Consider the following 26,180-nt stretch of genomic DNA (forward strand, 5'->3'; position numbering starts at 1 on the left):
CCAAAGCAGTGACTATCTAAAGGATAAGAGTCATGTGGTCGTTTTATCTTTAAACCCAAGAGGTAAGATCTGAGCCTGGAAGACAATGTGTTCACCATTAGAATCTGCCTTATAAGCAGGTACCTCACTCCACCTCCCCCATACCCCCATACACAGGGAATTCCCGAATGGCCTCCTACCTTTATCCAGGAAAGATAATTCTACACTGAAATCAAACAAAATACATCGCCAATTTAGGTAAAGAATTCTTTTTATTCACAAATATCTCAAGTTCCCTTTGTTTTGAATGTCTCTGAGCATCCACCATATAGCCCTGAATGTGGCTCAGATAAATTTCATAGCCGTACCAGGTAATAATAGCAAGCAGAAAAATTTGGGGGGTTGGGGGAGGGGAGGGAACCTTCCTCAAAGAAACTACCCTGATAGGTAATGGTTTTGACATTGGAATTCAACTGGGACACATTTTTCATCTCAGGGCACATGCTGAGGGCTTTGGTGCACTGGAGAAGATCAAAGGCATGGATCTCCCCCCCCCCCCTTTCCTGTTCGGTATGTTCAGTATGAAAAATAAATCATAAAAAAAAGATAAAGGAGAAGGAGCCATCACAGAACGTGAACAGGAATGGGGGGAGGGGGAGGGGGGAGTGAGTCAGGATAGCAATCACCCTCCTCTCTTTTGTGGGGATTTGGGGGACGGGGGGAAGAATCTGCACCTGCTTGTTTAAAAAGTCAGAATACAGATAGGGGCCGAGCATCAAATGAACCCTATTGGCTTTAATGCAATTCACATGTAGCATGTTTCATCTTAACCAGCATGATTTACATTAATGGAGCCAAACTGAAGATATATTCTGGATGGTCTTGTCTCTATTGAAAGATATTAACTAAATATGTTGAGGATCTTTATGTGATTATCCTTATTCAAATGAGTGGAAGACATTAGTTTAGATCAAAATGAAGCTATAGATGAGTGGTAGGTGAGGGATAAATCCACTTGGGAAAGAAATGGACTTAGAGGTTTCTTACCACTCCTTAGAATTCTGAACATTAGGATCCATAGTACAGCATTTTGACTGAATCAATGCTAGTTAAATTTGTTTTAAAATTTTGTTCATTCTTATGTCGAATTTCTAAAATAAAAAAACCTCTGACTTAAGTATCACTTCATTGAGTGCCTTGATTTCTAGGGGTTTCCAAGCAAAGGTTGCCTGACCATTTTGAGGGGATATCAGTGCTTGCGGATGTGTTGGGCTAGACATGTCAAGATTCCTTTCAACCCGAGATTCTATGATCTAACTTTGTCTTGGTTCAGTATGGTACAATGGAAGGTCGCTAGAGTGGAGTCGGAAGACATGAATTCAAATCTTATCTTGGACACTCTACTTGTATGACCCTGGGTAAATCATTTCAGTGTTGTCTTTGGCCCTCAATTTCCTCATCTCTAAAATGAGGGGGGTGGTCTAGATGACTCTCTGGACTGTGTAAGTATGGCGTAGGGATGGAGTCCTGGCTTCAGGGCATAGTCTGCAGTTTGTCTTTGGGACAGCTGCCATTTCCTCATATATATCCTATTGCACTAATAGTGTCTATAACTAAAGGGTCTTCAGTTGTTTGGGTTGTCCTAGATGTGTCTGTTCAATTCATTTGTGACAACTAGAAAGAAATCAAACTGATTGCCAGGTTACTTAGACAAAACAACAAGTCAATTGATGTTTTTTTCCACATTATTTATGTCTAAAACACCAGATCAGAAGATGGACAGACATGTTCTGGACACTCCCATTGTAGGCTTTCCTTGTAGTGAGATTCAGCCAAATGCTTGTGCCTTGGCAGATGGGCAAATAAAATTGAACCCAACATGTTCCATTTGCCACCAGAAGATTTTTGTGGTTTTAATATGTCCACATAAATGTCTCAAAAGTCCATAGACTATATTGAATAAAGGGCTGGCTTCAGAATCCAGAAGACTGGGGGTTTAAATCCTGACTGACACATGCTGGCTATGGGACACTGGGGAAATCACTCAGTCTGTCATTGTCCCATTGTCTTTGAAACTTTAACTCTTGAGTCAGTGACTAGTATTACTGGTGGCAGTTTCCACAGCAAGAGTTCCCTATTCTAGTAAAATCATAGGTCAGGACCAAAGCAAAACAAAACTCCAACATCCCATGGTCTGTTAAAATGATAAATTTGGAAAGGAATGCTCAAGATTACACGAATAGCATGGGGCCTGAACTTAGGAACACCTGAATTTAAATCCAGCCTCGAACACTTACTAGCTTTTTGAGGTTGGATAAATCACTTACCCTCTGTACACCTTGGTCTCTTGTAAAATAGGGAGAGTAATAGCACCTACCTCCTGGAACTGTGGTGAGAATCAAATGAGAAAAAGATTCCAAAGTGCTTAGCACTTGGTGGCACACTAGTAAGGGCTACATCAGTGTTGGCTATTGGCAGCTAAGGGACACAGTAGATAGAGCCCTGGGACTGGAGCGAAGAAATGCTGAGTTCAAATTTGCTGTCAGACAGTTATTAGCTGTGTGACCCTAGATAAGTCACTGAACCTTTGCTTGCTTCAGTTTCCTCATCTGTAATATGAAGATAATAGTAGCGCTTACTTCACAGTCTGTTGTAAGGCTCAAACAGAAAATACTTATAAAAGGCTTAGCACTGTGCTTGGAAAGGCCTTGCTCTCCTTGTTAGTGATGGCCTACCCAGACCACTCTTTCATGATAGGTCACAGACCTCCTTCACTTTATCACAGCTCAACTGTCCAGGTTTCTCCTTCTCCACTCCACCAGTCATCTTGCTGATGGATATCCCATGCCCACCCCTTCCCAATTTACCACCTCTCTTTTCTGGGTTGTCTTTTCCCATTAGAATGTAAAGTCCTTCAAGGAAGGGATGTCTTATTTGTTCATATTTGTATGTAAAGCACTTAACAGTGTTTGGCAATACTAAAAATTAATAACCTAACTTTCTCTCCCTCCCTCCTATCTATTCATCTATCCAACCATCTATCTGTCCATCTATTGATTGATCTATTGCTTATATATCTACCTGTCTGTCTAGCCATCTATCCATCCATTCACTCATCCCTCTTTATCTCTCTGCCCTCTTCCTCTCCTCATCTGTCTTCCCTCCCTCTAGTCATCTACCACTATGCATCTGTCTATCCATCCATCCATCCATCCATCCATCCATCCATCCATCCATCCATCTATCCCTCACTTACCTACCTGTCTTTCTCTTCTTTCCTTCCTCTCTCACTTCCCTTTTCTCTATCCATTCATTTAGCCATCTATCTAGCCACTCACTCATCTATCTTTCTTTCCCTCCCTCCTCCTCTCTCTATCCATCTATATATCTGTCCATCCTTCCATCCTTCACTTTGTCTACCTATATATCGTGTCTGTCTCTCTTTATCTCCTCCCTTCCCTTCCTAATTCTACTTTTCTCTGTCCATTTATTCATCCATCTATATCAATAGATCTATCATCTATCTATCTACTGTTCTTCCTTATATCCCTCCCTCATTTTATCTCCTCTCTCACTCTCTTTATCCATCCATCCACCCACCTGTCTATCATCTCTCTATTCAAGATTCGGAGGCATAACATTATCCAATTTGGTCACCTTATGGTGACAACAGACAAATGGAAAGGGAATGGAACGAAGAATCAATCAGAGAAGTGAGTGTGATAAAAGCTGTGGGTATAGAAGATTTTGACCAAAATAATGAAGATTATTTTTTTTATATCTGCACAGAGAGTAGGTATAAGGGTATTAGATAAGGGTTGAAACAGGGGACTGCAAAGTTATTAGAAAAGTAAGTAGGTACTAAAAATAGAAAAAATGGCCCTAATGACATTTACAGTTGTCACTAATAATTGTTTTTGATAAAATTCTTATTTCCCATCTCCCCTTTTCATATAAGATAAATGAAACTTGTCTCTTTCTCTATTTTATTTATGTAGGCATTCAAAGATATAAAACTTCCCCTAAGAACTGCTTTTGCAGTATTCCATAAGGTTGGTAGGTTGTCTCATTATTGTCATTCTCTTGGATGAAGCTGTTGATTGTTTCTATGATTTGTTGTTTAACCCACTCCTTCTTTAGGGTTGGATTATTTAGTTTCCAATGAAGTTTTGGTCTATCTTTCCATAGCCTTTTATTACATATAATGTTTATTGCATTATGATCTGAGAAGGATGCATTGACTATCTCTGCCTTTCTGCACTGGATTGTGAGGTTTTTATGTCCTAGTGCATGGTCAGTTTTTGTATATGTGCCATGTACTGCCGAGAACAAGGTATATTCCTTTCTATTCCCATTCAATTTTCTCCAGAGATCTATCATATCTACCTTATCCAGGGTTTTATTTACCTCCTTAACCCCTTTCTTGTTTATTTTGAAGTTAGATTTATCAAGTTCAGAAAGGGGGAGGTTGAGGTCCCCCACTAGTATAGTTTTGCTGTCTATTTCTTCCTTTAACTCCCTCAACCTCTCCTCTAAGAATTTGGATGCTATACCACTTGGGGAATACATGTTTAGTAATGATATTGCTTCATTGTCTATGGTGCCTTTTAGCAGGATATAGTTTCCTTCCTTATCTCTTTTGATTAGATCTATTTCTGCTTTTGCTTTGCCTGAGATTAGGATTGCTACCCCTCTTTTCTTACATCAACTGAAGCATAATATGTTCTGCTCCAGCCTTTTACCTTCACCTTGTGTGTATCCCCTCGTTTCAAATGTGTTTCTTATAAACAACATATTGTTGGATTATGGCTTTTAATCCATTCTGCTATCTGTCTCCATTTTATGGGAGAGTTCATTCCATTGACATTCACAGTTATGATTACAATCTGTGTCTTTCCCTTCATCCTCTTTCCCACCATTTGTGCTTTCAGTTCTCCCGTCTCCTTTCCCCTCCTTTTCACCACTAGCTCTTGCAGCCTTCCTTTCCTTCTTTTAGCTCCCCTCCCTTTTCCTCCCCTTCACCCTTACTACTTCTTCCCTCCCTTTTAGCTTCCTGTCCCCTTTCTTCCCCCTTCCCCTCCTACTGCTTATAGAGCTAGTTAGAATTATATACTTAAGTTTATTGAACCAAATCAGATGAGAGTACCTCTCAAACATACATCTCCCTCCCCTCTTTCCCTCTACTATAATTTTGTACTTCTTCCTGTAATGTAATTTAACATTTTCTGATTCCTCCTTTTCACACATCCTGTTACAATCTCTTCGCATGCTTAAATCATATTTTTATCATCATATCATTTACTTTATACCTGTTCCCTCTATGTATATCCCATTTATATTTCATAATAGATGTACAGTTCTCAAGATTAACAGGTATCATCTTCCCTTGTAGGGAGATGAACAGTTTGCCCAAATTAAGTAAAAATTTTTTGTTTTGTTTTTCCCCCTGTTTACCTTTTTATGCCTTTCTTGAGACCTGCATTTGAAGATCAAATTTTCTATTAAGTTCTGGCATTTTTGTCAGTAAGGTCTGGAAATCCCTTACTTCACTGAATGACCATCTCCTTGACTGAAATATTATGCTGAACTTTGCTGGATAGTTGATCCTTGTTTGTAGTCCCAGCTCCTTTGCCTTACGGAATATTGGATTCTAATTCCTTCGATCTTTTAATGTAGAAGCTGCAAGGTCCTGTATGATCCTGACTGTAGCTCCTCGATGTTTGAATGGTTTCTTTTTGGCTGCCTGTAGTGTTTTCTCCTTCACTTGATAGTTCTGAAATTTGGCAACAATATTTCTTGGGGTTTTGAGTTTGGGATCCCTTTTGGGAAGTGAATGGTGGATTCTTTCGATGATAATTTTGCCCTCTGTATCAAGCACTTCTGGGCAGTTTTCCTTGATGGTTTCCTGGAAGATATTGTCTAGACTCTTTTTTTCATTGTGGCTTTCTCGTAGGCAAATAATTCTTAAATTTTCTCTCCTGTATCTATTTTCCAGGTCAGTTGTTTTTTCAATTAGATATTTTACATTTTCTTCTATCTTTTCATTCGTTAGATTTTTTTTGACCAATTCTTGTTGTCTCATAGAATCCTTAGTTTCTACTTGCCCAATTCTAATTTTTATCAAATTGTTTTCTTCAGTTAACTTTTGCATCTCCTTTTCCATCTGTTCAATTTTTCCTTTTAAGGACTTATTTTCTCCAGTTAGTTTTTGAACTTCCTTTTCCGTTTGTCTAATTTTCCCAGTTAGGTTTTGTGTTTCTTTTTCCATTTGTTCAATTTTCCTTTTTAAAGAGGTGTTTTCATCAGTGAATTCTTTTTTTCATACTTTTAAAATCATTGACCAGTTTCTCTTCTATTTCCTTCTTTAGCTGTTCCAGAAAAGCTTTTTGTGCATGCGAGCAGTTTGTACTCCCTTCTGAAGTTTCAGATGAAAGTACAGTCTCACTACTGGCCTCTTTGGTATTTGTGTTTTGGTCTTTGTCCCCATAGAAAGATTCTGTGGTTTTTCCCCCCTTATTTTACTTTTTCCTGTTCATGACCATGATTGTGTGTTGCAGCTTCTGGTTCTTCCATTGAGAATCTGCAGAACTTGGTGTTGAGCTGACTGGTGTGAAAAAAACTAAGGGCAAGAGTCTTCTTATCTTTTTGTTTTGTGTTTCCCTGATCAACCCTGGGGCTAGCTTGTTAAGCATGGAGGAGGGGTGGTCTGGTCAAGGGAGATCTCTTCAGCTGAGCTGAGGCAAAGGCAAGCTGAGGGATTGGTGATCCCAGCTGCCTTATTGTCTTCTCATTTCCCCTGGAGTTCTGAGGCTTCCCTGGGTCCTAGTGCGAATTTTCACCTCCCCTTGTGGTTTCTCTCCTAGAGCCGAGGCTTGCCTGGGTCCTAGTGTGAATTTCCACCAGCCTGGGGCCCCTCTCCTTCTGTTTGCCTCTGCCACAGTAAGAGAAATCCTCCTTAGCTATTTTCCTAGCCTCAGGTGTTATGAGACTATATGCCCCCTCTGCTGTTCCCACTGATTCAGGATTTTTGTAGGGAAATATTTTATGGTTCTTTTGAGGTCATCAAGGGAGGAGGACAGAGCATTTACTGATCATTCCACCATCCTGGCTTCTGGAAGTTGAAGTAGGTGACTTACAAATGTTTAATCTGCAGGCTGAAAGTCTCAGGAGCTGCTGCAGCTGATATCTGGGGCTCAATAGCTGTTAGTCGGCTCTGTTGATCTCTAGCCCTGGGCTGGCACTCTGTCATTCCAGCATTTTGCCATTCTGCTGCTCTCTCAGGTCCCCCCAGGTCCTTTCTGCTCCACTGCACTGGAAGCACTGTGCTCTGTGCTGTGGGCTCACCCCCGCAGAACAGATCCTTCATGTCAACCTTCCAGTCTGTCCTGGGCTATGAATCTGCCACAGTCTGTCTCCTATTAGATTCTGCACCTCCAAAATTTGGTCAGATTCTCTCCTTAGAAGTATCTGAAGGAGCTTGTTTAAGAGCTTAGGTAAATAGTTGCTCTTACTCCGGCATCTTGGCTCCCCTGAAACTTGTCTCAAAGGTATCCTTGGGAATTCTATCTGTGAACCTGATAGAAGACTGCATTGTGTGCCTAATTTTAGGAACTATTGGTGCAATTAATTTGTGGCTTAAACTATTATTTTTTAGGTTTTTGATCCATTATCAGTAATAATACTCCTCAAACTTCACTACTACTTCCCCTCAGGTTGCTTGCTTTTGTGTTCCAATCACTTGACTTTCCAGTTGATCTTGCTCACCATGTCTAGACTGGATCCCTACATGAACCTCAATGTTTCTTTTCTCCTGTGACCAGGGCTTCTCCTTTTCTTCATATATTAGCACCAATTGGATTGTGGTTTGCAGTTACTTACTTTTTTTCTGGCCATTAGATCAGTAACGTTTCCCATATACCGATGAGAAAAGGAATTGGAGGAGGACAAAGGGTGAGTCGGGGGGCAGGGGTCAATGGCCAGGTCTAGGGCAGACTGTCCATCCCAACAGTAGCTGCAATGAGTACAGGATTCTTGGCTACTTCTCACACTCCATGGTACCAAGAGACATAAGTAATCATAGAAATATTCTATTCTTGTGCGCATCATTGTCCTACTAGACTTCATGCAGAGCAAAATGAGATGCCCTAATCCTTCCCAACTTGTGCTGGGATGACCTTGCCTCAGCACCAGTCTAAATGTCTAATTATGAAGTATTCAGCACAGACCACATGAGCAGAGCCAATATTTGCTCTGCACACTACCCTCACATCTGTTGTCTCTTTAGTGCTGGGCTTTGGGTTAGGGGACCTGAATCCTGCTGCTTTCTTTAAATGCATGTTTGGAAAAGAATGTGCTTCTGTAATGTTTTGGTCCTGAGAGATATTGCATCATCATTTCAGCCAAAGGCTTAGAATGATGGATAGGCTAACAAATGGCTGACCCATTCAGTCTAATGACTGAAATAATTTAAGCTCATCCAATTATTCCAGTAATTAAGATGAAGCTAATTGGAAATACAGCAATCTATCGACAATTTAAGACTCTACCATAATAATGTTTGGTGGATTTTTTGAAGAATTAATAATATATAGAGTTGAGCTCAGCATGAGCTGATGTCATAAACTGAAGGAAACTGAAGGACCACAAAAAAGGGATTTTGCTTGCTTTGTTTATTTTTACTCTCTCAGGGAAAGAAGAGGCTCAAACCAGAAGTAGGACTACTGTTGGGGACAGAGAGGATAAGCGATCAATCACCAAGCATTTATGACTTTCCTGTCATGTGTCAAGTACTGGGCTAGGTGCTGGAAGATAACTGATGACAGAGAAAAGGCAGGGCTTCTCAATTAAATTGTTTCCCTTTTTCTGCCAAAGAGAATGACCTTTGGAAAGGGAAGGATAAAATAATAAAGGGCTATTAAGGAGCCACAATCCAGTAAATAAGAAGACAGAGAGTACAGAGCTTCTTGTAAGGAAATCAAGCTCACTGACCCAACTAATAATAGTTAATAGTAATCACAGTTAACATTTATACAGCACTATGTGCCAGTCACTGTAACCACTTTACAATGATTTTCTCATTTGATCCTTATGAACCTGGGAGGTAGGTGCTCTCATCCCCATTTTACAGATGAGGAAACTGAGGCAAAAGGTTAAATGACTTTTCAGCATCATACAGTTATATTCTTGGGTATTTAAAGAACCAACTGATAATGGTCAATGAAGATGATGAGTTGGCAAAGTGAATCAGTAGACTTGGAGCTGGAAGACCCAACTTCAAATACGGCCTCAGACGCATTGACTATGGGACCCTAGGCAAGTCACTGAACCTCTCTCAGCCTCAATCTTTTCATCTGTAAAATAAGTGGGCTAAACTTGATATCCTCCCAAGTTTCTTCCAGTTTTATGTCTATGAAACCCTATGATTTCTGAGCCACTGCCAGTAATATTTGAAGAAATTGTGAAGAAAAGGAGAGATCCTGGAACACAGGAGAAGGATGAATGTTATCCTGATGTTCAAATATAGGAGCAGGTTAGATCAGGAAACCATACACCAAATGAACATAATGAACGTTCCTGGAAATTTCGGGAACTTCTATTAAAGAAAAGATTGGTGAACAATCCAAAAAATTGAACAGAGATGGACAGTGAAGAGCCAGCATGACTGCATCAAGGTCAAGTCTTTCCAAACTAAGCTCTTTTCCTTTTTGGCAGGTTTTGTGCAAATGCTTCAGCAGTGCATTGGGAAAGAATGTCGGATTAGAACAATATAAGATGTTTTATTAAATGCTTTAATTTGATAAAACATCTTATATTTTTCTTTAAAAATGTGGGGAGTTAAGAACAACAACAGACATAGCTAGTAAATGATAGATGCTATACTAAGAGCTTTACAAATATCTCATTTGATAATATTTGTCTAACAATACAGATATTTGAAGTTTTAAGAGACTGAACATTAAACTCAAAGAGCAGTTGTTTATAGTTCAAGATCAAGTTGGCAGGAAGTCTACAGAGGAGTAGCCCAAGATCCTATGCTTTCTCCTTTGTGGTTTAACATTTTTATCAGTGACTTGGATAAAGACTTAATTGTCAGGCTCTCCAAATTTGCAGATAATGCAAAGTTAACACAGTGGATGACAGTCATGATCCAACAATGATTTTGACAGGATAAAATATTTGATTGAATTTAGAAATATGAAAATTAACAAAATTAATGCAAAATCTTGTACTAGAGTTCGATAATCAATTTTCCACTTACAGATTAGGGAGGCATGGTGATACTTCCATTTATCCAAAAAAGTCCTGGGGAATTGAATAAATCATGAGCTCAACATGACTCAACAGGCCACTATGGCAGTCTACAAAGCTAACTTGACCTTGGACAGCATGAAGAACTGTGCAGCTTCCAGGGATATGGAGGTGTTAGTCCTCCTGTACCCTTCCATGGTTAAGCTACACCTGGTATTTAACCTCCAGTTTGGAAAGTCACATTTTAGGAAAGACTTTGATAATCTGGAAAGGATCCAAGAGAAGCAGGATGTTCATAAAGCCAAAAGACTTTGAGCTGGGAAGAACATTACAGGCCATCGGGTCTAATCCCCTCCTTTTACAAACAAAGAAACAGGCCAAGAAATAGTCTAGCAAATCGCAGGGGAACTTGAACTCAGTCCCTCTGACTCCAAACCCTGCATCCTTCCAATTTCCTTATTCTACCTCAAGATAAAGAGTCTTGATTCTATTCATATGATGCTGAGCTAAAAGAACTAATGATATTTGCTCTGGTGAAAAGCAGATCCATGAGGCATGATGGCACTGCCATGGATTCAAAGAGCTTCCATGAAGAAGAGGAATTCAACATGTGGTAGGGCTTCTGAGAACCTCTTCTTTCTTTTCCACTCACATGTCCACCAGTCTGGTGCATGGCCTCATTATCTGTTGTCTGGAATTACTTATTTATTGTCTATGCTACTAAAATAGCCAATAATTGGTCTCTCTTACTTCCACTGTCTCCCCCCCCCCCCTTCCACATGGCTGCCCAAATGATCTTGTATTGTTCTGACCTTATCTTATTCAGAATCTTTAGTGTTCTCTATTGCCTTTTCTTTTCTTTTGAAAACAGACCTGTGATTTCATTGGTGTAGGAAACTTGCCATGGGGATACTTCTTCTATCAAATATCTGAGAGATATTAGTCATAGACTTTGAGAATTAATTGGGACAGTGAGAAGTTACGACCCGTCTGAGGTCACTTAAAAGAACATGGGTCACTGTAGGTACAGCCTTGGGGAGTATTCCCATTAGCCCTTCTTTTTCCCAATGGGATGGATTGGCCAAATTGTACTGGCACACTTACCTCACATTTGATTTACATATGTGGTCACAGATTCAGTATTTGGTAAGGGCGAGACTTAAACCCAACATTTTCTCATTTCAAAGTCAGCTTTCTATCTACTATACAATGCTGCCCCTATAAATAAATGTGTATATTTATATACTTATGCATATGTCTATTTTTTTCATATAACAGATCATAAGCAGCTTTGGGACAGGAATGGACATTTTCATATTTCTCTGCCTAGCACATAACACAATGCCTTCCATACTGAATCACTGTTGTTTTCATTGTTTGTTGAGCTGAAAGATTGTATCTAATAACATGGTCATACATTTTAAAAGGAGCATATGTTACTTCATTAGTCATCATCTCATTCCTCTTGAACATATTTTCAGGGTCAGACTACTCTTGGAAGGAAATCAGAGCCCTTCCCATTAGTGAGTATTTGTATCACTTTACTCAATGAGCAGCAGTCTTGCCACCCTCCCAGCTCCCCACAGTGACCTGGCATCATGACTCTGGGGCCAGCTTTCTTGGCAGAGGTAGGATGGTCCTATAAACCAGACCCCAGTTATGATTCTAAAGTATGTCCTTTTCCATCTACTCTTCCTTTTTCTGACTGTGCCAGATGCTCCTGGCATGCAAGGAGGTTCAGTTTTTAAATGAATCCTGCCTTGCATCCTGTTCTTCTCAAAGTGTTTCACAATTAAGGGGACAAAACGTCTCAATGATGCTGCCCACTTAAGGAAGGCCACATCAAAAGGTAGGGTTCACCCAAAATCAGACACACTTTTTCCAAAGACACAAACAGTTCCTTGAGAAGGATGTCATGCTGGAATTTGTTTTGTGAATGCTATAAACCACAACACATTTACTCAAAGAGAAACTTGACCTTTCTTATTCCTTCATTAGCTTTCAGAGTCTACCTTCCTTCCTCTGTAAGAAGCAAGACATGAACTTACACTCTTGATTTTAGTGTACATGCTTTTTTCCTTCTTTTTTTTATAATCTAGATGAATTTTATTAGAGTACTGAGTTTAATTTTTATGCATGGGTCCGTTGGCTTTATGCAATAAGATTTTATGGAAAGCAATCATCTGTCAAAAGACCAAAGGGATGACTATTGAAACTTTACAAAAAGGAGACTCTGTCCTATTCATTGGGTGAAGGGAAAGGCAATATCTCTTCTAAGCCCTGCATTACACCCCATCCAAAGCATAAAAAGCCTTATTACTGATTTTATGGTAGTCAAACCTCTTTAGGGATTTGGGGGGGATAAAAAAGTAATAACAAGAAATGGACACAAAATTAAGTTTCCAAACTTCATATGTCAGAAAATATCTGATAGTCCTCCTGGAGGGGAAATTGACTGTCGACTTAGGTGAATGTTTTGCCTGAATTAAGTTCATTGTCATGATCAATTTTTTCCATATCTTCTAAAGAATTCTTGAATATTTCAAACATAGAAGCGTTTACCATTACAAATGTTTTCATGTCCCTTCGATCTTTTTATCTTTCTAAATGTTTTTCTTCCTTCCTTGCTTCCTTCCTTCTTTCATTACTGCCTTCTTTCCTTCTCTGAAATTTGGGGATTCAGTATAGTTGAGTTGAAATCCAATATCAGTGAGGGGATAGGAAGAGAGTACTCTAAGACTGTTAATGAATTCAAATAATCAGATCAGGAAATATATATGTATGTGTGTGTATACATATATGTGTATATATGTATGTATATATACACACATATGTATATATACATATATACACATACACACATATATACATACATATATACATACACACATATATAGACTCATATCTATATCTCTATTTACTTATCTGTACAATCCATATCTATCTATGTCTGCCTATCTATCTATTTATCTATGTCTGTATGTATTTCTCTAGCTCTGTCTATCTGTCTGTCTATCTATCTATTTATCTAGTTCTGAAAGAACTGTCCAGAATGATTTCTGGATGACCTTTTTAAAACATGGAGAATGAGAAAGGAGTTGCAGGACTGAAGATGAGTAATAGTTTCATTTTCAAAAATCAGAAAAAGGTAGAACCTTCCATGGACAGGTCAGTGAGCTTATCTCTGATTTCTGGGGAAAAAACTGTAGTATTAGTTATTAAAGGAGTGCTGAATGAGCTTTTAGAAAAGGAAACAGTGATCTAAAAAATCAGCATGACTTCACCAAGGTCAGGATAGACAAAGATATTTTAATTTTTGAACAAGTCGCTAAGCCTACCATGACATCAAGAAGCCTTGGCCATAGCTGTTTGGATTTCATCAAGATGTTTGGCAAAGATTGTCATGATATCCTTGTTGCCAAGATGAGGAGAGCCAGGCTAGATAATAGAACACTTAGAGGGATTTAGAAATAATTGGTAGACTTGACTCTAAGAGGATTTATTAATGGGTTGTGGTCATCTTGGAAAGAGGTCTTTCTTCCTTTCCTCATATCAGTATATCTTTTAAAAATAAAATACTAGTCAGTCATGGTGACAGATGCCTGTACTGGAGAGGTTGAGACTGACACATGATTTGGGCTTAGCAGTTCTGAGCTCCAACAGTATACTAAACTGGTTCAATGCTCATGTGAAGTCCAGCACCAGTATAGTGAGCCCTTGAGGGCAGTGGGCAATTAGGTTGTCTAAAGAAGAATCTTCACAAGGTCTTTCTGTATCTCAATCTGGAAGGAACTTCAAGCATTCATCTATTCTGAACTCTTCATTTTGTAGCTGAGGAAATGGAGGCCTTGAGAGGATAGAGAACTTGTCCAAGGTCACACAGGTAGTAAGTATCAGAGCAGAATTTGAATTTAGGCCCCGTGTCTCCAAGTTCAGTGCTTTTTCCTGTGTCTCTGCAACGCATCTGAAACATAGTCATCATCCCTTCTCCACAAGATTCCTTTCAGGTGCTGGAAAGCATCTCTTGTGCCTAACCCTATCTTGTCTGCCTTCTGCTGCCAACTCTTCATTTTCTAAGACAAACAAGCAATTTCTTTAGTTGATCCTCATAAGGTCCTCTACCATACTTGTCACTCTCCTGTCCATATTGAAAGTATCAGTCAGTGGTCTTCCTAAAATGTGGTGCCCAGAACAGTGGAACAGTTCAGATATAGACTGACCAGAGCAGCAGACAGTGAACCTAGGAAGCCTTTAATCTCTGGAACTTTTACTATGTTATAGTACATGAATGTGAAGGAATACTAGTATACTGTAAGAAATAACAAAGAGGTCAGTATCAGAGAATCTTGGGAAGATATCCATAAACTGATTCAGAGTTAAAGAAGGAAAACCAGGAGAAGAGTCTATACTTTAATGAAACAAAAGGAACAATTAGCTTTTCTTTTTCCATATTTGCATCAACTCACACTGAGCTTGTAGTCAATCAACGCCCCCCTTCCGCTAGGTTTTTCAGATGAATAATTCTTCCACCCCTTCTTATACCCATCAAGTTGAATTTTAATGACCAAGTGGGATACTTCACATTTCTCTCTATTAAATTTCATATTATTAGATTCAGCCTGAACCAATTACAGTCTTTTCAGATTGTGACCTTGTCATCCAGCAATGTGTTAAGCATTCCCCCTAGTTTTGTTTCCCAATATTGATCTTATGTGCTAATATCTAATACCTAATTAGTCCATTTTTCAAGGGAAGAGAACGAGGAAAACAAATATTCAGTGATTGAGATAACTAGGAATTTTCATTTTTGTCTCGACGTAGAATAAAGCTTCCTCTCTTATGTGAGAGACAGACATTTTCTGGTGTGATTTCTCTTTGTGCATGAACATTTCAAATGTATGTCCCATGACATGAATCACTGAAAAGTGAACAGAGTGATTCTGCCCCTCACGTTGCAGCATGTGATTGACAATGAAGCTTTTTGAAGGTATGCAGGTCTTCCTCCCACAGATACGCAGTCCATGATGGGACTCCATTGGAAGACTTTCTGTCAGAGGAAGACCTGCCAGGCCTTACACTCTACCAGGATAGCCTCCAAGAACTGACAGTCCCCTCTGTACTGTTATGAACATTGGAGGTGAACCTGATTGAAGGGTCCTGGGTTAAAGTGCTCAGAACTGTGATGGCGAGTTGTTGTCACTGATCAAGAGTGGCCTCATTATCAGTCAAGAGACCTCTGCCAGCCAGTGAAATGAATGGGATGACAGATGTGGAGCTAGAAGAGACTTCAATGACCACCTAGTCCAGTCCTCTTGTGCACATGAATACAATGAGGTCAAGGGACTTGTTGATGGTCACATGTCAGTAAATGTCAAAGTCAGAATTTGAACCAGGTTCTCTGACTCCAAATCCAGAATATTTCACACTGACTCACACTCTGTTCAGGACTCTAATTTTTGGCATTATGATCTATTATTAGAAGCTCCAACTATGGGATCAGGAGAATGCTATAGCTGTAGTACAACTATATTTGAGGGTCACACATGTGGTTCCCCTCACAGTGAGCCCCCATGAAAGCTGCCCCATGTTCCAGGTTCTCAAAAAGCCATCAAAGATAATCAGTCTCCAATGTGTGCATTCATACCTATCAACCAGAGGACACATTAATTCAAAGCAAAATATATTTAATCAAATACCCCAGCTAATAAAGTACAAAGAAAGATGTCCTTGTGTACACACTATCTACATTAGATTTTACAGCTCTTAGAAGCCAGGAATGGATGTATTAGACTTATTAAAAAAACAAACAGAAAACACTAACAACACAACCGTCCTCCCGTTGCCATTGTGAGGTTGATACAATATCTCACCAACCCCAACATAACAGAATAAACCTGATAAAATATCATTAACCTAAAACTGAAAGGGACCTCAGAGACCATCTAGCACGACTCCTTTATTTTACAGATGGGGAAATCAGGGCCTAGAAAGACAAAATGATCTGTCCACAGTCACACAGGTACTAGGTGTGAGAAGCATGATTTGAACCCAGGCCATTTGACTCTGATGTCAGCGATAGTTCTACTGAAAACACTGCCTCCCCAACTTTGGCTGATGTTCTAATCTAAATGGGAAGCCACTTTCTTTTCTATACCAATATACTGAAATATCCCCTGTGTTGAATGCTACCTATCAGCTTCGTGGGAATGACCATACTGATGTTTTCTTTCCAGTGACCTTGCCTAAAAAGCAGAATGATGCAATATCCTTGAACAAACTGGGGCTGGATACTAGAGCTTAGTTGACTGGCAAGTCTGGATGGAGTATGCCTAAGGTTCTCCTCTTACCCTGGCTTACATAATGATTGTGGGATAACCATTGGGGCATCCTTCTCAGACCTTCCATCCTCAAAGTATAAAATGAAAGAAGACAGATCAAGAGAATCATGTCCCCTGATAATAGACTATGGGGTGGGATTTTAGAGTAGTTGTGAAGGAAAGGTCATGTATTTTTCAAGATCTTGCACTGAATGGCCAATGTCACATGGATTCCTTGCTGATGTAAAGATGAATGGATCATTTCTTTGGGGAATTCCTACTGGAGTTTCCCAAGCTCCTGCCCTGTCTTTTGAAGCAAAGGAAGAGCAGTGTGTGTGTGTGTGTGTGTGTGTGTGTGTGTGTACGTGTGTATGCATGTGTGTGAGCCTGAATGCATCATGAGAGAAGAAGTGAAGGCGTGTGAAAAAAAGGAATGGAGATTGCATTGAAGCAGTCTTTCTGTTAGCAATGTACAGTATTGCTGAGGAAGGAAAATAAAATGTAACATCATCACCATTGTTAGTCAATTAACGTGCATTAACTAAACACTTCCCATAAGTCAAGCATGGTGGTAAACTCTGAGATACAAAGAAAGCCCCCCCAAAAAAGCAGCAAACAAAACAAAACAAAACAAAATATTTCCCTTCCTCAAGGACCGCTCACTTTATTTTTCCCAAACATTTATTAATTTATTTGTTTTCAGTTTTCAACAATAGCTTCCATAAGTTCTAAATTTTCTCCCCCTGCCTTCCCAAGATGGCATGCAATCTTATATGGATTCTATGCCCATATTTCTATTAAACACATTTTTCATTAGTCATGTTGCATAGAAGAATTAAAATGAGTAAGATAAACCATGAGAAAAAACAAGACATAAGAAAGGAGAAAATAGTCTGCTTCATTCTGTGTTCCAACTCCGTAGTTCTTCTAGATATGGGTGGCATTTTGCATCATGAGTCCTTTGGAAATGTTTTATGTCCTTGTGTTGCTGTGAAAGGCTAAGTCCATCAAAAACAGTCCTCACAACCTGTGGTTGTTACTGTGTATAATGTTCTCCTGGCTCTGCTCCCTTCATATCAATTCATATAAGTCTTTCCAGATTTTTGTAAAGTCTGCCTGTTTATCATTTCTTATAGCACAATAGTATTCCATTACATTCACATACCACAACTTGTTCAGCCATTCCCCAAATGATGGCCATTGCCTCAATTTCCAGTTCTTGGCCACCACAAAACGAACTGTTATAAATATTTTTGTAAACGTGGGAACTTTTCTCATTTTTATGATCTCTTTGACCTCTCACTTCAATGGAGGAGACAACATGAGAGTAACTATTTATGTAGTATGTACGTATGCATGTATGTGGCATGTTGTGCGGACAACCAATGCTAAAAGAATGAAGGCAGTAGATTGAGTCTCATGTTTGAGGACGTACTAATAGTGCCATAAAGCCAAATGGTTCTATGGAAAAGAGGGGCAGTAGAGTGAAGATGGCTGGAAAGGGAGGAAAGGACCATATTATGAAGGCTTGAAGAGTCAAAAAGAGGACATTATATTTGTTCTTAGAGGTGAGAGGGAGCCACTGGAGCCCATTAAGGAAGGAGATGATGCTGTCCAACCTCTTCTGGAGAAGAAATCCCCTTGGTAGCTTACTGCAGAATGGACTGGAGTAGAGACAGACAAGTCAGGAGGTAGAAAACCACTGGGAAAAGCCATCAGCGAGGTGATGAGACCCAAAATAAGACTGGGGCTGCACAAGTGGATAGAAGATGCATTTAAGAAATATAGTGAAGGTGGAAATGCCAAATTTGGCAAAAGACTGGGTTTGTGAGGTAAATGTGAGTGAGAAATCAAAGATGGAACTGAGATTCTAAGCCTGAGCAACTGTGAAGATAGTACCCTAGATAGTAATAGGCAAGAAAAGGAAAGGGAGTTGGGGAGAGAGAATGGTTTCTACTTAACATATGTTGAGTGTGAGATATCTATGAGACATCCAGGGTAAGATCTATAACAGACAATTGGAGATGCAAGATGGCAGCTCAGAAGATATGATATCTTCCAACATTGGAATATCATTCCATCAAAATCTACTAGGACGTGTGAGAAGATGTGGTTGAAATCTTGGTTCTGAGATACTTAGTAGAGGTACAAATTCAAGTCAATTCAGTTCAACCCAAATTCATTTAGATTATTATATTTTTATATTATATCATGATGTAATATGCAATATAAAACAATAGGTAACATAATAATAGAGGCCATACCTGGCAGTTCTGGCCATAGAGCAGGCAGTATCAAAAAGAACACTTTGACTTTTCATGGTAAATTATTTGCAGAGTGTGGGGGAAAATGGTAGGGAAGAACTTTGGACCTTAGAACAGTTGATATGGTGTTTGCTGCCCAACAAATCCAGAGGAAATGCCAGAGCAGAACAGAGATCTGTACACAATGCTTGTAGATCTGACAAAGGCTTTTGATACTGTTAGTCATGAAGACTTATGGAAAATTATGTCAGTATTTGATTGCAAGGAGAATTTCATCAGCACTGTACATCAATTTTCATGACGCCTTGCTGGCCTGGGTTCTGGATAATGGACAATGCTCTCATGCTTTCTCAGTCACCTGTGGAGTGAAACAGGGCTGTGTGCTTGCTCCCATGCTTTTTAGCATGATGTTTTCAGTCATGTTGTCAAATGTGTTCAATGAGGATGAACACGACATTAAGGTCAGTTACCACACCGATGGTAAAAATTCTAGGGCCTTTTACTAGGGCCCTTTAGAGAGAAACCCTGGGGTGCTTCCCTGTGGTGGGGAGATAGACTTCAGGGAACAATTAAAAGGCTTCTGTAAAGGCTGTCACCAGAGAAGGGCATAACATGTGATTGAGCTCTGTAGGAGCATTGTGTCATGATCATGAAAAAGTAAGTATAAATTATATGCAAAAAAATCCGCCTTAATTATCAGAGAGAATGTGACTAACAACTGAATGACCAGGGTTCAGGAATGGCCTTCTGTATCAACCAATTAAATCAGCAAGCCTTTATTAGGTGCTTGTTATGTGCCAGGTACTGAGATTGTGCTGAGCCTACAAATACAAAGAGAGAAGATGAAGCATCTTCCACTCTCAAAGAACGCATGTAGTGGGTGACAGCTGGTTACGACTTGATAAGATGAAATGGAGGTGAGAGTGTGTTCTAGACATGTGGGACCATTGGAGGCTAGGTCATTGAAAATGATGTCACTGCTTCTAATCTATACATCTAAGTATCAGAGTAAATTAATACTTTAAATAGATTTACCATTAAAACATTTATGTATATAATAATAGTAATGATGCTCATAATTTATATAGAGCTTACTATGTGCCAGGCATTGTGCTCAATGCTTTACAAGTATTTTCTCATTTGATACAGCAATCCTAAGAGGTAGGCCCTGTCATTATTCCCATTTTATAGTTGAGGAAATTGAGACAAGCAGAGATTAAGTGACCTGCCCAAGGTCACACAGCTAGTAAGTGTCTGAGGCAGAATTTGAATCCTGATCTTTCTGACTCCAGGTCTGACTCCAGGTCTAACACTATTCACTTCAGCACCACCTAACTGCCTACATGTATGAATGCATATATTAAATGCCCAGCATGTGGTTTTGGGGGGGGGGGGGAATTGTAAATAGTACTTTACTCTTGTAATGAGAAGGTAGAGTTGTAAGATTATTTTTAAAATTATTGTTCCATTTTCCTAGACCAATGATTGTGTTCTTTTTTTTTTTAATGTTCTTAACCTCTGGGGTAGAAGGGTGGGGGAGAGAAGCAGATCAGAACAAAAGAAAGGAAAACACAGACATGCCTTTACCTCCTCTCCCACAAATCCTTCTTTGAGGAAACGGTGGGGGGGGGGGGGGGGGGGGGAGGGGAGGGTCAGTTGGGACTGTGTGAAAGGACTAAAGTATCCAGGAGGAACCAGAAGGGGGTGCCATCCTCAACTCCTGGCTATCACTTTCCAGCTTTGCCTGAAGTTGGAACCCCTGGACATAGGGTCTGGATTTCATTATAGGAAAGCGTGTGTGCGTGTGTGTGTGTGTGTGTGTGTGTGTGTGTGTGTGTGTGTGTGTGTGTGTGTGTTTCTTTTGCAATAGTCACCCCCCACCATGACAAATATTTAATTTTTTTTTTTAAGTTTGGAAAGCAAACATTTTCCCCAAAGAAATTTACTGTTCAAATTGATACCAAGTTCTCACTAACTGGACCAAGCCGAATTTCCACTGAAACTTGGAGTATTTCTCTGTAAAATATTAGTCACTCCTCTGGAAGAAGCAACTTTTGTAGGCAGGGCATAAAATGGGCACAGATGTTCTTGTACTGCTAGAGGCTTTAAAATGTACCTGGTTTTTGTTTGTTTGTTTGTTGCAAGAAAAATGGGGACAGAAAGAAAAGATGATGAGGATGCTAAAATACTGGTATTTTATATTACTGAAATGTGGAGTTTCTGATGCATTTATCCCGTTAAACGTTATTTTACTGATTTTCTGAAGTGGTGCTATGCCATGTCTTAGGGATCAGATTTCCTATGTTTGTTGGGGGTGCAGACTCTTCCCAATGTAACTGGCTCTATTTATTCCATGCAGAACCGTAGTGATGCCTATTGCCAGAGAATTTGGTCCAGATATAGTCCTTGTTTCGGCGGGATTTGATGCTGTGGAAGGCCACACCCCTCCCCTGGGTGGGTACAAAGTAACAGCAAAATGTAAGTATCGAAGTCTGGCATTTATTTGCTTCTGGGCTTTGTGGATAGCAAATCCCTTACTCTGAATTGATATTTTACTTCAATCAAATTGTGTGAAACGTTCCCAAGCAATTCCAAAACGAGGCTGCTCATTGCTTCATGAATCTCATCATCCTTTTCCCTAGACATGGGTGAATCTCAATGAAGGTTAAAATTTAGCTGTCCTAGAGGGAGCCACAGTAAGGAAGTCAATCCATGGCTAGCCAAGTGACACCCAAAACATACTTTCAATTGGTGTGTGTGTGTGTGTGTGTGTGTGTGTGTGCCTGCTGCATGTGTGTGCATGCAAGACATAAAACCCTGGATCACTGGTAAAATATACATTATCTGAATAGATTTAAGTGATGTGGTTTTCCTTAGGAATAATCATGGGAAAAGAGGTGATAAGCCATCTGTAACCCACATCTGGGAATGTAGGTCCAGTACTATGACCATGGAGAGAGAGAGAGAGAGAGAGAGAGAGAGAGAGAGAGAGAGAGAGAGAGAGAGAGAGAGAGAGAGAGAGAGAGAGATTGTACAAAACAAAGTATATATCTAATAAAACAAACCAAATGTCTTCACTGGGAATGAAGAAAATGACAAGTCCTGAGGTTGGAAGAGAATGGGTTCAAAAATGGGTTCATGTCACAGGGAACAAGAACTCAGTAACTCAGTTGCTGTCATGTTTGTTCTATGCTGGACAATAATTGGCATGGTTTCTCTGTATGTCTATTGCATTTGAGTATAGAGTTCTTCAGGATCTCTTTTTAACATCCCATCAGAATTTGCTCTTTTACTGTGTTCATGACACCACCCACTCTTCAGGAGACTCATTGGAGGACACAACCTGAGTAATATAAAAAGCTAGACATCATAATTACTCACTCTGGAAAGACAATAATTGACATGGTTTCCATCAATCAAGGATCCTCATGACCATTTTATTCCGCAAAACAATTTAGATGGAAGCCACACTTTTCAGTGCTGATGTCCTTGCCTTTGGGTCAAGACTTGGGAATAATTGACCCCCCTAAAGTAGTATTTTACATCATCTTGAGACAAACACAAACAATGCAAAACACATGGAGAGCTAAGGAGGAAATGGAGAAAAGATGCTCCTTTCTATTCATCTCTCAGAATAGCCCTGAGGCTCTGAGTGGATGGATATCTTCAGTGCTGTTTCTTTGCCAAGGGAGACAGTTGTAAAAAAGCTTATTTCTCAAAAGTAGCCTGAAGGCATGATCTGGGATTGTTTATGAGTTGCCTGCCAAGTTGTATTCAAGTCTCCAATGGCATCCCTCACCAACCTGCCCCACCTCCCTCAGTTCTACCATTTGCTTGAGCAGTTTTGATGTAAGAGGAGGGAGCAAAGGAACATAGAATAAGAATGGAGCAAGCTTTCTTTTGGTTGCAGATGCAGATGCAGTAATAATAAATAAATAATACATGCATGTCTTAGACCTCATTGCTGGTTAATAACCCATTCTTCATTTTATGTAGACAGCTAGAAAATACTGTTGCTTGGTCAATCAGGATTTGAACCAAGGTTTCTCGCTCCAAATACGGCACTTTTTTCCTATTACAGCCTGGTGATGCCTATCATATACATCTTCTTTATGTTCCAGGGCACTCACAATCATTATTCTTTGAGGATTATAGAATTTTATAATTTGTATTCATATGACATCATTGGGATAATAAAAAAACCCAATAAAACAGTAATGCTGTCTAACATTGATTTAGCACTTTAAGGTTTGTACAGCCTTTTGACGCAGATTCTGTCTTTTGATCCTTACAACAATCTCATAAGGTAGGGACCATTTCCCTCGTACCCTCATTTTACAGATGAAGAAATGTAGTACATGAGTGAAATCAAGTTAAGTGAAGACCCTTCAGGCATGTATTTCCCCAAAACCCCCACCCTTCCTGCCAAAATTAAAATAACTAAATATCCCCCTTAGGCAAATAAAATGCTCCAGGATGGAGGAGAACTACTGAAGTTCTGGTCACATGACCTGGTGTACCTCCCCCTTCACTTCCCATTCACCACCCTGTTAATACCACATCAGTATTCTTCCCTTAAGTTCCATATTTGATAACAACAACTTTATTGGTGAGCAACGATCCTTTCCTTGTTCTTTGTCTCCGGGGTAGATTCCTGTGCTTAGAATGTACGCCTGGATTCCCAGCCAATGGGAAGAGAGGTTAGTGGACTTCTGCATTAGGAACTATATAATGTTGTACTCCGCTCCATTCAGGTACACTCCCTTGCTGACATTGCCCATGGTCTCATGGGAAGTGCCCCTTCTCATGAGATTGTAATAAATTCCTTTTTGTCTTCTACCTTGAGAAGCCTCTGAGTTTAATTTGAGTAAGGGTCGTTGCATCCCACACAGTACACAAAAGTTAAATGACTTTCCAAGGGTCACAAAGCTAATGAATGTCTGAGACAGGATTTGAACTCAGATCTGCTTGACCTCTAATTCAATATTTCATCCATAATAGCAGTAAAATACATCTGCTGAAAAAAAATAAACTTTTTATTTTAGGGAGCAGCTTAGGATCACTGAAAGAACTTTCTGCGATGCAGTGCAGCCCTTTTGTTCCATTGTTGCCCTATGACCTTGTCATTCTACAATGTGTGTCCAAGATAAATATGTGGAGCAGCCAGCTAAGTGGGCTGTCCATCCAATTATAGAAGACAGTAGGGAGAACTAGCATTTTTTTTATTCTCTTGTAGCTGACATGGATTATTAGACAGAACTTCAGATCAAGGACTATCTTTTGCATTCCCTAGCACTTATTCTGACACCTAGTAGGTGCTGAAAAATGCTAGTTGATGAATGACTGACTTACTCTGTGCCAAACTGTGCTAAATGCAAGAGATACGACCAATGAGAATAAAGCAAAAGAAAATTCCTACCTTTGAGGGGCTTACATTCTACTTGAAGAAGACAATCTAGAAATGGGAGCTAAAGGGCAGTGGTGGGGGTGGGGAGGAAGGGCATCATGGTGAAGTTCAGACAGTCAGAAGTGAATCTGGGCAAGAAATGAAGAAAGACTGGCCCAAGCCCTTCCTCATATTGGAGGTTTTGGTGGAAGGAGGGAGGCACGGCACCTGCTCTGGAGTCTGACACACAAATGGAATAGTCCTCCAAATGTTATGTATTTCCTCTTTAAAGAAACAAATTCTTAAGATGTGACTTTTATAAGTAGAAAGAATGGTACGGATATCAGATCCAATTTGTAAACATTTGTCAAGGGCCTGCCCTGTGTTCTCGGTGTAGATCAGCATAGCCTAATGATAGAGAATCAGGAAGACCTGGTTTGGAGTTCTGACACTGACCCATACTGGCTGGGTAACTCTGGGCCAGTCACCTAACCTCTCACAGCCCCAAGCAATTACCAGTGACTTTAAGGTGAACCGAAGCTTGAGATCTGGAAGAAAACAGATACCCCTTCAACATTCCCCTTGCCTGTGCAAAGCATAATGATATGAAGTCTTGGTAACTTACAGAGAATATGGTTGTAAATTGCCCACAAAGCACTAGAACAGACAGTGACTGTGACAGTGACAGTGACAGTGATTATTCTGGAAAGTAAGACAAAGCATTCTAGTAAACTTTTTGCCCAAACCTGTGATTTCTTCTCAATACGGATATGGCTTTGATTTATACAGATTAACAACTGATTTGTAATTTATGGTCTGAGAAAGTTGTCTAGAACGCTGAGTGGTTAAAGAACTAGCCATTAACACACTTAGTATTTATCCAGATAAGGTATTGAGCCCACAGCTTTCTTATCCAAAGGGAGTTCTTCTCTCTGTTATACCATTCTGTCTCTTGTTCATGTAACTAAAGATGTGCAAAAGGAGAAGATGATGCTTTGGGAGGTGAGAGGTTCCCACACAATGAAAGTCTTCACGGGGACATTGAGTGACCATTTCTTGGATATTTTGTAAAAGGCATTTCTATTTAATTTGGGCTATATGTCCTGTAAGTTCCCTCACATCTCTGAGATTCCATAACAAAGTCTCTTGGTAGCCAAAATAGACTATACAAAATGGCATATCTCTTATGTGTTTTTATCAGAGAAGAACTTCTTGGTCTCACTCAGAGGTTCTTATTTTAGACGCAGTGATATTGACTATGAGAGGCAGCATGACAGAGGCTAGAGAGCTGAGATTGGAGACCAAAGATGCCTGGCTTTGAGTATTGCCTCTCACAGAGTCACTGTCTGACGGTTCCAGACAAATCTGAAAAACCCTAAACTGCACAGCAGTTTCCAGCCTGTATCTGGAGGAATGTCCTCACTATGATGTCCTAAGAGCAATAATATCCCAGGTCTGGTCCCCACATCACACCTATCAAGACAGTCCTGAGATTGCTCTTGCCACCATAGCATGTTAGAAGTTAACAGTACAGATGGGGAGGAGGTTAGCATTGGGTGAGACCCTTCAAAGAGCCAGGGAAGAGAAGACCACTGCTTCATCTGGCTAGTCAGACTAAGTGATGCTAGCAAGACTCCAAAGCAATACACTACTGAATAGGAAAGAAAAAGACTAAAAGAAAAGCACCCAAAAAGCTCACCGATGTGACAGTATTTCATTCATTCACTTAAATAAAACACTTATTAAGAACCCTCTATGTGTCAAGTACTGTGTTGGGTACTGGGGATACCAGGACAGAAAAAGGGAAAGGAAAACTTCCTTCCTTCAAAAAGCTCTCAGCTTGCCTACGTTCCCTTGCTTATGAGAACATGATTATCTTCGATGTTCATAAGTTGACTGGAGCTAATAACCCAATGTTGTATTACATCTAATATCCTTTGTTTAAGAAGGGAGGGGGATTCACAATGCCTTTTGGCAAGATTTTGA

The 26,180-nt window shown here is 39.8% G+C and overlaps 1 protein-coding gene across 16 annotated transcripts in view; it reads left to right on the forward strand.

The window, feature by feature from the left end:
* Positions 1–26,180, forward strand: part of HDAC9 (histone deacetylase 9) — an 885,788-nt gene that overhangs the window by 715,150 nt on the left and 144,458 nt on the right. For all 16 annotated transcript variants that reach the window (XM_072650844.1, XM_072650846.1, XM_072650845.1 and 13 more), the window contains one exon: positions 21,168–21,286. In XM_072650844.1, coding sequence (XP_072506945.1) covers positions 21,168–21,286 — 119 coding nt within the window. The remainder of the gene's footprint in view (positions 1–21,167; positions 21,287–26,180) is intronic.

Source organism: Notamacropus eugenii, chromosome 3, assembly GCF_028372415.1.
Source record: "Notamacropus eugenii isolate mMacEug1 chromosome 3, mMacEug1.pri_v2, whole genome shotgun sequence".
Classification (NCBI taxonomy): domain Eukaryota; kingdom Metazoa; phylum Chordata; class Mammalia; order Diprotodontia; family Macropodidae; genus Notamacropus; species Notamacropus eugenii.